The sequence below is a fragment of the Mixophyes fleayi genome, chromosome 4, assembly GCF_038048845.1.
Source record: "Mixophyes fleayi isolate aMixFle1 chromosome 4, aMixFle1.hap1, whole genome shotgun sequence".
NCBI lineage: Eukaryota > Metazoa > Chordata > Amphibia > Anura > Limnodynastidae > Mixophyes > Mixophyes fleayi.
The window spans coordinates 320,484,837-320,499,655 of record NC_134405.1 but is presented as its reverse complement, the minus strand read 5'-3'; the positions used below and the strand labels follow the sequence as shown (position 1 = coordinate 320,499,655).

At 43.6% G+C, this 14,819-nt stretch overlaps 1 protein-coding gene across 1 annotated transcript in view; it reads left to right on the top strand.

Annotated features, from left to right (window-relative positions):
* The first annotated feature begins 5,384 nt into the window (after positions 1–5,384).
* CRY1 (cryptochrome circadian regulator 1) overlaps positions 5,385–14,819 on the top strand; it is a 35,841-nt gene continuing 26,406 nt past the window's right edge. Inside the window, exon 1 of the mRNA XM_075210186.1 lies at positions 5,385–6,382. Within this exon, the coding sequence (XP_075066287.1) occupies positions 6,225–6,382 (158 nt within the window). The 5' untranslated portion in view covers positions 5,385–6,224. The remainder of the gene's footprint in view (positions 6,383–14,819) is intronic.

The following is a 14,819-nucleotide window of genomic DNA, read 5'->3' as shown; positions in this document are numbered from 1 at the left end:
ATCAAGCACTCTATTTCCTACAGAACTTAGTAAAAAATAGAATATTGATTTCAGTTAATTTTTCTAATTGATTTTCCCATAGTTGTCTTTGTGTGCAACTTATAACAAACACTGTGTTTTAATTTATTTATTGCACCCTTTAATAATATATGTACCATACACGACTACCAAAGTTGTATAATTTTATTCAATGATGTTTATCTGCTGATAATTGCAATTGGTTATCTACAATACGATGTTATCAATCATCATCATTTATTTATATAGCGCCACCAATTCTGCAGTGCTGTACAGAGAACTCATTCACATCAGTCCCTGCCCCATCGGAGCTTACAGTCTAAATTCCCTACTATAGACACACACTCACACACAGACAGACAGACAGAGATACATAGAGGGAGATACTAGGGTCAATTTTGATAGCAGCCAATTAACCTACCAGTATGTTTTTGGAGTGTGGGAGGAAACCGGAGCACCCGGAGGAAACCCACGCAAACACGGGTAGAACATACAAACTCCACACAGATAAGGCCATGGTTGGGAATCGAACTCATGAACCCAGTGCTGTGAGACAGAAGTGCTAACCACTAGGTCATTGTGCTGCCCTGTTGTCTTCATTAGTAATTGTTTTTATCTACAGTGCTAATTTCACAAAGAGGATAGAAGACACACACACATATATATATATATATATATATATATATATATATATATATATATATATATATATATATATATATATTTATTTATATAGAAAATTGCACTGTAGTACACAACATTTAAGGTGGGAGGAACATACAAACTCCACACTGTTGGAGCGGAACTCATGACCCCAGCGCTGTGAGGCTGTAATTCTAACCACAGAACCTCCATACTGCCCGTGCCACTATTACACCAACAACTGTTTTACACAACATTGTACAGTTGTATGGAATGAAAGTCATTTGTTTATAGCTGTGACTTGCTAAATGATCAGCGTTAGATAATAAATACTTTTTACCTGTAATTGATATAAGAGTTGCGATCCTCAACATAATGTGTTTATTTCATTCCTGAAATAGACACACAACAATTGAGGTTGTCATCATATTCCAATTTGCAATGTTAAAAAAATCCCTCAATAGATATGGCAATGATTTGCAAATTACTGTTATTAGCATTTCTACTGCCTAGAAAATAAGCTGTCTGAGATTCTGACATTGCTAACATGTATCAAGTATGTTTGAAAACATAGTAGTCTGGGCTCTCACACTCTGCTCCAAAATGTAACTACTGTTAGTTATTTTGCATTGTTAAAACATAGTTGCCAACTCTCTCGGAATGTCCGGGAGACTCCCGAAATTCGGGTCAGTCTCACGGACTCCCAGGAGAGCTGGCAATTCTGCCGCATCTGGCCCATCTGCCCAATTCAATAAAATTAGACCTGGAATGTACGGGAGGGGCTTCACGATTTGCGTCACCAGGGAGGGGCCAAAATGACGCAATTCACACCCCTCCTGCCCAGAATCTCCCGGACCTGGCCAACATAAGGTTGGCAAGTATGTGTTAAAACCATGCTGCTTTGCCTGTAAAATAGTGTTAATGTACTTTTCAGATGCTAATTCCTGAAAATACATTAAAAATAGAATGATATGTTTCTGAAGGGCCCATATGACATCACAAAGATCATAAGATTTGGTTTCATAGATTTCCCTTTGTGGAAGTCCATCACAATTTACATCCCACTACAATCAACTTAATTTAACCAGAGCTAAAGCCATTAGCCAAATAATCCCTTGTATTTTAGTAATGTAATGCTTAATAACCAAGCTATCTACCTTGTAAATTTAACACAAATGCAGTACGTTCTTAAATGGAATCTAATACAATGAATGGTCACAATGCTTAAGGTGTAAAAAACAAACAAAAACAAAAAAAACAATATAACAATATGGCACACAGCATTATAATATTCTGCAAGCAAATTTCTCATAAAATAAAAAAGGGAAATACAGAAAAAGATAAAACTTACACAATTTCTTATCTGTTGTGGAAGGACGCAGCAGCGAGGATGATTTCACGGATACAGATTAGCTTTAAGGAATATTACAATCTCTTACAGTTTTTCACAAGATTGTAAACACATTTTTTATGCTCACAGTCCCCCCACCCTCCTTGTGTGCAATCACTCAGGCAGTGTATAGGCTACTAGGGGAGAAATTCACACCTGGATGTGACACATTATTTTCAGGAAAAGCCAGAAATTCTTATACATGCCATACGTTTCCTCTCATACATCACAGAATCATAATACATGCAATCAACAGAGTATGAATTTACCAACATATAGACATGAAACATTACTATAAAATATTGATTATTTGTATCAATACTTTATCCCAGTGGGTCCAAAACTTTTTCAGTTCAAGGCACCCTTAGGGTTTCCATAATTTTTTCAAGGCACCCCTAAGCCAAAATAGTTACCAAGTAGTCCCCCGCCTTGCTTACCACTGGCCCTGTCCGAGATACCCCTGTAAGATCGCCGAGACACCCCAGGGAGCCTAGGCGCACAGTTTGGGAACCACTGCTCTATCCTATTGTTTCCCTGCCATGTAGGTCTTTTTGACATATTAGGCATAGTTTGTTTTCCTGATTATGAATATGTAGAATATGGGAAGAAATGCCTAGGGTAGTTAAGAGGGTGGTTGGAGAATTTGATAATATTGCCTGAAGTGGTGAGATTTCAGAGAACACTTGAAAGTGTGGAGGCTCGAGGAAAGTAAATTTGTTTGTTTGTTTTTTCTTTTTTAAAAGTGGCATAGCCTTTTGGTGTGTAGGTCCCCCTTGTGTCGCCAAAACAGCTGACCCATCAAGGCAGGGAATCCAGAAGACCTCTGAAAGTGTCCTTTGGTATCTAGCACCAAGACATCAGCAGCAGATCCTGTAAGTTGCAAGGTGGGGCCTCCAGGGCTCGAACTTGTTTTTCCAACACATCCTACAGATGCTCAATCGGATTACGATCTGGGGAATTTGCAGGCCAAGTCAACACCTTGAACTCTTTGCCATGTTCTTCAAACCATTCCTGATCAATTTTTGCAGTCTGACAGGTTGCATTATCGTGTTGAAAGAGGTCACTGCTATCCAGGAATACCATTGCCATGAAGGGGTGTACCTGTTCCCCAGGTAAACAATACACACACACACCCTGCCATCCACATGTAAAAGAAAACATAATTAATCAGACTAGGCCACCTTCTTTCATTGCTCCATGGTCCAGTTCTGGTGGTACTGGAGGTGGACAGCAGGTCAGCATGAGCACACTGACCGGTGTACAGCTACACAGTCCCATATGCAGCAAGCGGTGATGCATTGTGTGTTCTTGCCCTTTCTATCACAGCCAGCATTAACTTTTTCAGCAATTTGTGCTACAGTAGCTCTTCTGTGGGATTGGACAAGACAGGTTCCATTTCGGTCCTCAATAAGCCTTGTGCGCCCATGACCCTGTCACTGATTCATGGGTTGTCCTTCCTTGGACCACTTTTGTGAGGCATTAACCACTGCATACTGGGAACCCTACAAGACCTGCCAGGAGATGGAGATGCTCTGTCCCTGCCTAATGTTACCCACCCCTAAAGAGGTGCCATTGTAACAAGATAATCAGTGTTAGTCACTTCACTTGCCAGTGGTTTTAATGTGGTAGCAGATCGGTAAATATGCTATTGAACATCTGTGGCTCCTGAAGAATTCCGTGTACAAAGTTTTGTATATATTAGTTCAAACATTTCTATAGCGCAGTCTCTGAATTAAGGACACCGATATTAACCCAACTATATCACCATCTTAAATTAATTATGGGTATTTTTCCAATAACATATTTAATTGCTTAATTTTAGCCTATTTATCACATGGTTTGTAATCAAAGTAGTGTTAATGTGAAGGACCTTTTTAATTTAATGGTTTACCTGCGATCATTGAATGTAATTTAGAGAAACGACTCTTGTGAATTATGTTTTAGAAATTTTCAACTAAAATCTTGTTACCATTAAAAAGTAAGGGCCTGATTCATTAAGGAAAGTAAAGCAAAAAAGAAGGAACTTTATACCTTGGCAAAACCATGCTTCATTAGAGGGAGAGGTAAATTTAAAATGTGGCGACAGACTTATAGTTGGGGTAGGGCAATTTACTATTTTGCCTTACATTCTTTAATGAATCAGGCCCTATGACTTTATTCCAGAATCATACTAATTTTTCTCTAGCTATTTATAGGGCGTCAATATAAAAACTTACCAACGCCACTTCCATTTAAACCGCTGTTTCAAATTTACCGCTGCCTGCCTAAAGTCGGTGAAAAGATTACTATTCCTGGCAGAGGGAGATTTGAAAAACTCTATAAAGGATCAAATTACTGTTTTTAAATGCACCATTGCAACTTGCCAGTGCTACTTAACGTGAACCCGTCCACTGCTGACTGAGCTGTACCACTTCCCAGCTTTTTAAGGACATGGGGCCTGATTCATTAAGGATCTTAACTTGAGAAACTTCTTATTTCAGTCTCCTGGACAAAACCATGTTACAAGGCAAGGGGTGCAAATTAGTATTCTGTTTTACACACAAGTTAAATACGGACTGCTTTTTCATGTAGCACACAAATACTTGATAGCTTATTTGTACACTGAAATTTAAAGTTGACATTTGTGTGCTACATGAAAAAACAGGCAGTACTTAACTTATGTGCAAAACGCAATACTAATTTGCACCCCTTGCCTTGTAACATGGTTTTGTCCAGGAGACTGAAATAAGAAGTTTCTCAAGTTGAGATCCTTAATGAATCAGGCCCCTGGAGAATAAAGTGTAGGAGTTAGAATAGGTGAAATTAATAGGCAGGATCCTGGCAGTATTTCGCTCCTGGTGGCAGCTGCCACTCCTGAACCAGGGAAGTTGGGTCCCTGCACCCTCAGCACTAGTACAAAGGCACCCAACCCCTGACTTTTGGGCGGTGAGAGGAGCCCGAACTGCATCTTCCTGGAGTGCGAGACACTCAGACAGATCTCCCTGCACAGCTCATCCTACATGTCAAGTGTTCCCTGTACAATCAACAAGACTTTTTTTTTTTTTTTTTGCAAATAATAAATTTGTTACATTTAATATGGACTCTATACACAATGCACAAACTAATGGTTTCTTAACAATATAACTAACATTAAATACATTGTAGGGTATTGTCTGCATCACACTGTCTGTGTGAGTGACATGTTGTTTGTTATGAGCAGCTCACAGCAGAAGTAGGTCAGGTGTGTCCTTAATGAGAGTTACATAACCAGCAGCCTGGAGGTTACTTATACAAACAAGGTTGAAGTGACGCTGCGCTCTGAAAAAAACCCATTACTGCTGGGAATCTAAAGACGACCGCACGGCACCCATCGCTCTGACTGCGAAGTGTTGGTAAATGCGCCGCTATTTGCGCTAAAGGAGACGAGGAGCAGGAGACTGCGCGCGCACCCTGGAGACCGCGCGAGCCGCTGGTCAACGTGCTCATCCGGGAACTTTCCAGAGCTGGGCCAATCCCACTCTCCGGGCTCCTCCCCGTCCCTACGTCATCAGCAATAACAGTTAGATAGACTGAAGGGAACAACGACTTCTCCTGTGTACCGGACGCCGCGGATGCTGAGCGGAGCTCGGAGGTGAACGTCTATAATAACCGGCGGGCAAACGGTGCGAAAAGAATCGTCCCCGCGTTGAGCTGAGGGGATGGTATAGAAAACACGCTAGAGAAACGTGAGGCTGAAGGGGACACGTGGTAGCGGTAGAGCCAATCACAGGAGGAGGGCGGGGCCAGGGGGACGTGCAGTACAGTGTGCTGGGAGAGCTGTGCGCACTTGGCTGAGACTGCTGCAGACTCTGGTAGTGGTTTGTGGGGCGCTCTAGGCTGACGGCTGTGGTATCTTATCTGTGGGGTACACACAGCCCTGGGACGTCCTCGCTTCTGTGCATATAATGTTAGTGAGACCACTGCTCTTCTCTAATATCCAGGCTGAGCCCCCATTGTGTGCTTCCTCTACAGAGGGTCGCAGAGGCTAAGCCCCTCTAGGGTTATCTCTCCACCACCCATTCACTCAACCTGGACAGAATGACCCTTCTCTGGACTTGACTCCTTTATATATCCTATCTGCTTACTGCTCAGGGGTGCACTCCAATTTATTACCCCTCCTGTAATTATATTGAGTTTTTTTGTTTAAAAACCAAAAATGGGGGTGAATGCTGTCCACTGGTTCAGGAAAGGGCTTAGGCTCCATGACAACCCAGCTTTAAAGGAGTGTATCCAAGGAGCTGACACTGTCCGCTGTGTCTACATCCTGGATCCCTGGTTTGCTGGATCTTCTAATGTGGGAATCAACAGGTGGAGGTAAGATCCATTGGATTACTGTGTGTTGGTTCATTAAAAACTCATGTGAGTGTCATTTCTGGAGAATAGTTGGTTTCCATGCCTCTAACTACATCAGAAAGTGTATTTTGCCAAATGTTTCTAATACTTGTCAAATGTAACAAAACAACACAAAGTAGAATTGTGTTCAAAAGTTCATTGACAGTTGTTAAGGGGGGATGTCTGATAATTCTTTAAATGAAAATGCTTAGCCATATAAGGCTTATATAAGTGTTATTCATGTAATATTGCTTTTACATATTTGCCACCAGATGGCTAAACAAAGTATTTTCTATGTAGGTCATGCAGACCACCTATTAGACTCGCTGACTTTACTATAAAGAATATTAACACTGCCGTTTTCTTGAACCAGTTGTATGTAGATGTGTATTCACTGCCATTGTTTGTTTGTTTTACCAAACCAATGGATTCGCTAAAGACCTACTGTATTTAGTTATTAAAACATGGCTGATCCTTAATAGACCAATAAATCACGCAAAAAGTATTAATGCCAAAGATCTACCTACTGGTAAACTGCTGATGTAACTGCAACATTTTAAAGTTTGTTGCTTCAGCCTGTTTATACTTGTCTGGGGGTCTATACACTATAAATAATGAAAATGGGCATCTTTGTGGTGGTGCTGCTCCCCCTGCCTTCAGCAGGAAAATGTGACATGTGGAAAGAACTGGTCTGAGTTATATAAAAGGGTGTAACAGCTCTCTGTGCGTAATCTTTCTAGCTGTTCTGAGTACTGGTAGCACAGATCTGCAAATGTGCTAAGCAACAAGCTATAAATATATATATATATATATATATATATATATATATATATATATATATATATATATATATATATATATAAAATGTTTGTCATACTTTCTGTTTGCATCTACCGCATAATGTTTTAGATGTAGAAATGAAAATATTTAAGTTACGTTAGTTGCTGACTTTTGTTTGAAAAGGGAATGGACTGTACATAATAGCCTATTGAACAATTTTGGATGTGCACTTTGTAAGTTCTTCAGTTAATGTATATAAATAGAGATCATTAGATGGTCCCAAATTGCTAGCGCTGGTAGATAATCATTGTGTAATGTAATCTTACAAAAAATGCCATTATAGATACTGAGCTCTTGCTTTGCAACTGCAGAAAAGTTTCTGTTTAATGGATTTGCACACCTTACAAGTCTTATGGGAGAATCTATTACTGGTGGTGGTGTCAAATATGAGGTGATATATACAGTATATGTTGTGATTTTTTTTCAGTGTTCAACAGTCTGTATCATGGATTTTGTACATCAGGAAAGCGCTTGGAGAAAATATACTCCAGTGTGACACTTGTGGCCTTGCAGTGTGAATGCAGAAAATATTGAGGGCTTTTTAATACTCAGAATGCATACTGTTATGAACGTATGTGACATCCCTTATTGTGCTTGACATAGCTTTGTGAGGAGCAATGTGACAAGTGGTGGAGTAGATTATTTTGCTTCAGAAACAAGCTCAGGTCTTTATTGAGCATTGTGTGTGCAATATTATAATTCCCCCTTTTGATGGGAGATTAAATTGGCACATTATTTAAACTAAAAAAATATTATATGGCTTTTCCTGCCGAGTACAATAAAGGTATCATTGAGATGCTTAGTTAATACATACGTGATTTGGCGTTATTTTTTTTGCTTGTCCTCTCCTCTACTACCAGTGGGCCACTGTTTTATTTGAATATATTGAGCTGTCTGGTGCATATGTACTAACATAGTTTAAATGAGCGTAAGTGCAGTAACAACCAACCGCATGTCAGCGTTTAGCAATCAAGTGCAGTCAGACAAATGAAAGGTGCCTTTGATTGTTTTTATGGGTTACAGCACATACCGTATTTCCCCATGTATAAGACGGTAGCTGTCAAAAAGGGCAGGGAGAGTGTAATGGCCGGCTGCTCTGATTGTGGTCAGAACAGCCGGGCAGCACACTCTCCCTGCAATCGCCCCCTCCTTCTGGATCCCTGCTGCCACTGTGCCTCTGTCCCCCTCCTCCTGGATCCCTGCTGCCACTGTGCCTCTGTCCCCCTCCTCCTGGATCCCCGCTGCCACTGTGCCTCTGTCCCCCTCCTCCTGGATCCCAGCTGCCACTGTGCCTTTGTCCCCCTCCTCCTGGATCCCCGCTGCCACTGTGCCTCTGTCCCCCTCCTCCTGGATCCCCGCTGCCACTGTGCCTCTGTCCCCCTCCTCCTGGATCCCCGCTGCCACTGTGCCTCTGTCCCCCTCCTCCTGGATCCCCGCTGCCACTGTGCCTCTGTCCCCCTCCTCCTGGATCCCCGCTGCCACTGTGCCTCTGTCCCCCTCCTCCTGGATCCCCGCTGCCACTGTGCCTCTGTCCCCCTCCTCCTGGATCCCCGCTGCCACTGTGCCTCTGTCCCCCTCCTCCTGGATCCCCGCTGCCACTGTGCCTCTGTCCCCCTCCTCCTGGATCCCCGCTGCCACTGTGCCTCTGTCCCCCTCCTCCTGGATCCCCGCTGCCACTGTGCCTCTGTCCCCCTCCTCCTGGATCCCCGCTGCCACTGTGCCTCTGTCCCCCTCCTCCTGGATCCCCGCTGCCACTGTGCCTCTGTCCCCCTCCTCCTGGATCCCCGCTGCCACTGTGCCTCTGTCCCCCTCCTCCTGGATCCCCGCTGCCACTGTGCCTCTGTCCCCCTCCTCCTGGATCCCCGCTGCCACTGTGCCTCTGTCCCCCTCCTCCTGGATCCCCGCTGCCACTGTGCCTCTGTCCCCCTCCTCCTGGATCCCCGCTGCCACTGTGCCTCTGTCCCCCTCCTCCTGGATCCCCGCTGCCACTGTGCCTCTGTCCCCCTCCTCCTGGATCCCCGCTGCCTCTGTCCCCCTCCTCCTGGATCCCCGCTGCCTCTGTCCCCCTCCTCCTGGATCCCCGCTGCCTCTGTCCCCCTCCTCCTGGATCCCCGCTGCCACTGTGCCTCTGTCCCCCTCCTCCTGGATCCCCGCTGCCACTGTGCCTCTGTCCCCCTCCTCCTGGATCCCCGCTGCCACTGTGCCTCTGTCCCCCTCCTCCTGGATCCCCGCTGCCACTGTGCCTCTGTCCCCCTCCTCCTGGATCCCCGCTGCCACTGTGCCTCTGTCCCCCTCCTCCTGGATCCCCGTTGCCACTGTGCCTCTGTCCCCCTCCTCCTGGATCCCCGTTGCCACTGTGCCTCTGTCCCCCTCCTCCTGGATCCCCGCTGCCACTGTGCCTCTGTCCCCCTCCTCCTGGATCCCCGCTGCCACTGTGCCTCTGTCCCCCTCCTCCTGAATCCCCGCTGCCACTGTGCCTCTGTCCCCCTCCTCCTGGATCCCCGCTGCCACTGTGCCTCTGTCCCCCTCCTCCTGGATCCCCGCTGCCACTGTAACGCTGCCCCGCTCCCCCTCGATCCCCCCCCCGCTGCCACTGTATTGCTGCCCCGCTCTCCCTCGATCCCCCCCCCCCCCCCGCTGCCACTGCAATGCTGCCCCGCTCCCCCTCGGTCCCCCCCGCTGCCACTGTAATGCTGCCCCGCTCCCCCTCGATCCCCCCTGCTGTCACTGTAACACTGCCCCCCCCTGCATCCCTGCTACCCCTGTATAAGACACACCCAGGTTTTAGAGCCAAAATTTTTGGGGAAAAGGTGCGCCTTATACATGGGGAAATAAGGTAATTACTATTTACATTCTGTTATTAAAAAAAAAAAAAAGTTAAAACAATTCTAAAGTGAAACAGAGTGATGTAAACACTCATAGGTTTGACTGAATCTTTGATGAAAATAAAGAACAAATTAATAAGCAGTGTGAATTTAATTATATGGCAGGGTTGGTACAAGAACATTGTGTCCTAATGATTCATTGTAATGTGTTAATCATAGGACATGTGTGTGAATCAATCGATGTCAAATAGAAATGCATGGATGTAATTGCCCCAAGAAAATAAAATGCTTGCAGTGAAATCAGTTTTACGTGCCTGTTGAGATCTCCTAGCTTGATATCCCCACTTCTCTCTCCCCCTTCCCGTTCCAAGTATTCTGCAGAGTAACTACATTGGCCGATGTGTGGCTGACTTCAGAACTGCAAGAGACAAGGCCACGGATAGATTTTTATTTTTTTTGGGCTAGATCCCTTCGGAAACGAATCAGTAATTTGGGACTCCAACCTTTCATTCCATAGAGGCTGCACTGTTTGTTTTTCACCTAACAATCAAACAATCTGATGTAATTTCTAGGTGTAATCTAGCTGTAGGTGTAATCCTTGATTCACAACTGTCATTTATTCCCTCACATCAACTCTATATCTAAATCATGTTACATACACCTAAAGAACATTTCCAGAATACGCACATATCTCACACAAGACACCGCAAAAACATTAATTCATGCACTCATCATCTCCCGCATCGACTATTGCAATTCCCTCCTTACTGGCCTTCCCAAAGTCAGACTTGAACCCCTACAATCTATTTTGCATGCAGCGGCTAGACTAATTTTCCTTACAAACCGTTATTCCTCTGCTGAGCCACTTTGTCCGTCTCTAAATTGGCTGCCTGTATTTCAACGAATCCAATATAAAATTCTTCTACTAACATACAAGGCCATCAACAAAATTGCACTGACATACATTTCCTCACTTGTCTCAAAATATCTCCCTACTCGACACCTCCGTTCTGCGCAAGATCTACGTCTCTCCTCCACTCTCATCACATCCTCCCATTCTCAGATGCAGGATTTTTTCCGGGCTGCACCTACTTTGTGGAATTTCCTCCCACGCACAGTAAGACTTTCCTCTAGTCTTCAAACCTTCAAGCGTTCACTGAAAACCCACCTCTTCAGACAAGGTTATGATATTCCTCAACCATCATCTTAATTTCCCTAGATTACCCTATTACTATCCACTACACTGTTAACGCAAGACAACAACCTTCTGACCAACATTGCAACACACACAGCCCACTCAGTACATTTACCTTTGCAGTCTGGATGGTCCATTGTGCAATATGATGTAGCACATGCCCTTGTGTTTCTAACTCCCATTGTCCTATAGATTGTAAGCTTACGAGCAGGGTTCTCTTACCTCTCTGTCTGTATGTATTACCCAGTATTCTCTTATTAATGTTAGTTCCCAATTGTAAAGCGCTACGGAATTTGCTGGCGCTATATAAATAAATGTTGATGATGATGAATTTCTGACAGAATCACGCACATTTTTTCCCCAACACATATATGTTTTATTTAAGCTCTCTGTAAAATACAAACAAAAAGTTTGTATAAATCTTCAATGAAATGAGCCGTGAATGGTGGTTGTTTTTGGAACTGTTCCAGAGACATAGGGCTAGATTTACTATGCTGCGGGTTTGAAAAAGTGGGGATGTTGCCTATAGCAACCAATCAGATTCTAGCTGTCATTTTGTAGAAAGCACTAAATGACAGCTAGAATCTGATTGGTTGCTATAGGCAACATCTCCACTTTTTCAAACCCGCAGCTTAGTAAATCTAGCCCATAGTGTGCTGAATCCAGTCTCCCCCTGTAATGTTAGGCTGTTCTCTCCTCTCACTCAGATTCCGGAAGAAGAAAAAAAATAGAATTGTACGTTTTTGCCTGAGACTTCAGCTGTAAGATGTTCTGTTACAGGCATGGCAATTTCCTTCACCAGTTGCTGTTTAAAGGTCTCAAAAGCTTATAAATATTTCCATCAATTCGAGTTCAGGTCTTTTTGGATGTTGTAAGCAGTTTTGTTATAGGAGCAGCATCTCTGTGCTACGTCAGATCTATGGCTTACTCTGTCAGTGACAGGGTTAAGGAAGATTTTTTTTTTTTACGCGTCTGGTGCATTTCAGAGGAAAGAGGACAGTGCTAAACCTACCTATGTGACTGCATTGCATAGCTCAGCCTGATGTTTTCAGCAGCTCCCTCTCAATTACTGTATTCTGGAATCTGTCGACCTACCAGATCTTGGTATTGCTCATCAGTGTGAACGTTTGCAATCTTCATACTATAACAACGCTATATTTTGACTGTATATTTCTATCCTGCAGTTTATTCCACCCAGGTGCTATATTCTTGTCTTTTATGTGACAGCGCTGCTGTATGTAATCTATATGGAGCCATACGGTAAGGCTGGACACAACTGTGTAGCTTTCAGACGCTATGAAATCTAGGAGGGGGAAGACGCTGCGTGGTATATAGCTTAAAGTTTATTTAACAATTAAAAACTCAGAAGTTCTTGAGGGAAAACTAGCTGGCAAGTGTAAGAGTGTGCACTCTCCCAATACCTCCTGAACCCCAGTGATATAGGCTCTGTGGTTAACATCTGTTCATCTAATGGCTTGCTCACCTAGGAGATATTCTGCGGATGAATATGGGAAATGTCTCCACTTACTCAAAACTCTCTCTTCATGCTACATCTGAGTGGTCATATTCTCATTTTTACCTCTTCATCATCATCACCATTTATTTATATAGCGACACTAATTCCGCAGCTCTGTACAGAGAACTCGCTCACATCAGTCCCTGCCCCATTGGAGCTTAGTCTAAATTCCCTAACACACCCACACATACACAGATAGAGACAGAGACAGACAGATTAGGGTCAATTTGTTAGCAGCCAATTAACCTACCAGTATGTTTTTGGAGTGTGGGAGGAAACCGGAGCACCCGGAGGAAACCCACGCAAACACGGGGAGAACATACAAACTCCTCACAGATAAGGCCATGGTCAGGAATTGAACTCATGACCCCAGTGCTGTGAGGCAGAAGCGCTAACCACTACACCACCGTGCTGCCCCTCTTCTATTTTTTTATTTTTTTTATTTCAAGCAATCAGCTTCTGGACCCAACATCAACTCAAGGGGGTAAATGTATCAAACCTTCTAAAAAGGAAAAGTGAAGGTGTGGCCCGTAGCAACCAGATTCTAACAATGATGTTCTAGAATACTAGATACAGTGTAGCTCAAATCTGATTGGTTGCTACGGGCCACACCTTCACTTTTCCTTTTTAGAAGGTTTGATACATTTACCCAAACGTGTCATATTATGAAAAGGATATGAGCCCATGTAAATAAAAGGTGTAGATCGTGATCGCTTATTAAAAATGTGGACTATTTTTTGCATTGTGCCTATTCTGGATTTTCTAAGAAGACTGGTTAGAAATGCGCCATTCGAGACCTACAACCATTATTTTAATAGCTAGGCTCCAAGAGGCATGTTAAGCTATCTTGGTACCTGTCTTCTGGGATTTGTCCAGTTTTGAAGCATATCATGAGCGCTACTTGTCATTTAACCTGTTTAAACGATAAGCCCCACTCACTACTCCAAAGGTTGCCAAACTAGAACCGTCCACCAAGCTGGATAATGTGAGTTGTGCCACGAAACCAGGCTTTATCGGAACATTTTTATTAGTTTTGTAACTGAAAATTGCTGAACATAAAATATTGGTATGGTCAGCCTCTAGAATAGAAGAGCTGCAGTGATAATCCTTTACCTCATTTGTCATTCTATGCTGTCAATTATTCTTGATGATGGATATAATCCATACAGGTCACTCCTTGGTGTTGCATATGCTGCTGGCTGGAGATCATGTGATTTATTTATTCATTTTTTTGTTTAACAACAATATCTGGTCAATTGTACCATAACTTGGAGCCCTCATATATGTTTTCATTGTGTTTCAGAAAGGTAACATTAGTCAGAGTTTTTCCGCTACAGATGGGCAAGTTGGAATTGCACAAGTAGCTTTCATTGTGAAACTCTTCAGACCAACACTGGTTCACACATTATTGTAGCAACAGTGAGTTAGTGGCTGTGGGTCAGAGTTAGGTTTGTGTACTGTAATAAAGAAAAGGACCCTGTACCAGTGCAGGAGTGTGCAGCATGGGAAGGTGTTATATAGTGTACGTTTAGCACAGTCTACTGGTGAGAAGGATTGTGAGGGACGTAGATGTACTGTAGTTACAAGGAGGTCACTGCTGTAAGTCTCTCACAAGATAATGTACTTGTAGATGAGACCATTTCCATGGCAGCTCTGTGCGTGCTCCAAGGGAGTGTAAACCTGAAACCTCCCCATCACTGCTCATTGTTTTAGTTTAACTGGGACCAGCTTCCCCACTAGTTGACCTGACTCGCTGTGCTTATACTATTCACCCCTGTCTGTTTCTCGCACACAATGGAGAGACAGGTTTATCTGTGTTATCAGTGCCAGAAGTACTGGAGTTAGAGAATGCCAATGCCAGGTGACGTACCTCCCCACAGTTATACACTCTGTGGGATGAATCCGGCTCATACATACTATTCCACTCGCTAAGAAACTCAGTGATGTCACTGGATCCTGGCAGAGTCATACTCTATATTCTGGTCCCCCGAATGGAAGTCTCCACTGTGTGTAGTTGACAAGCAAACTTCACCATGGCCTGTA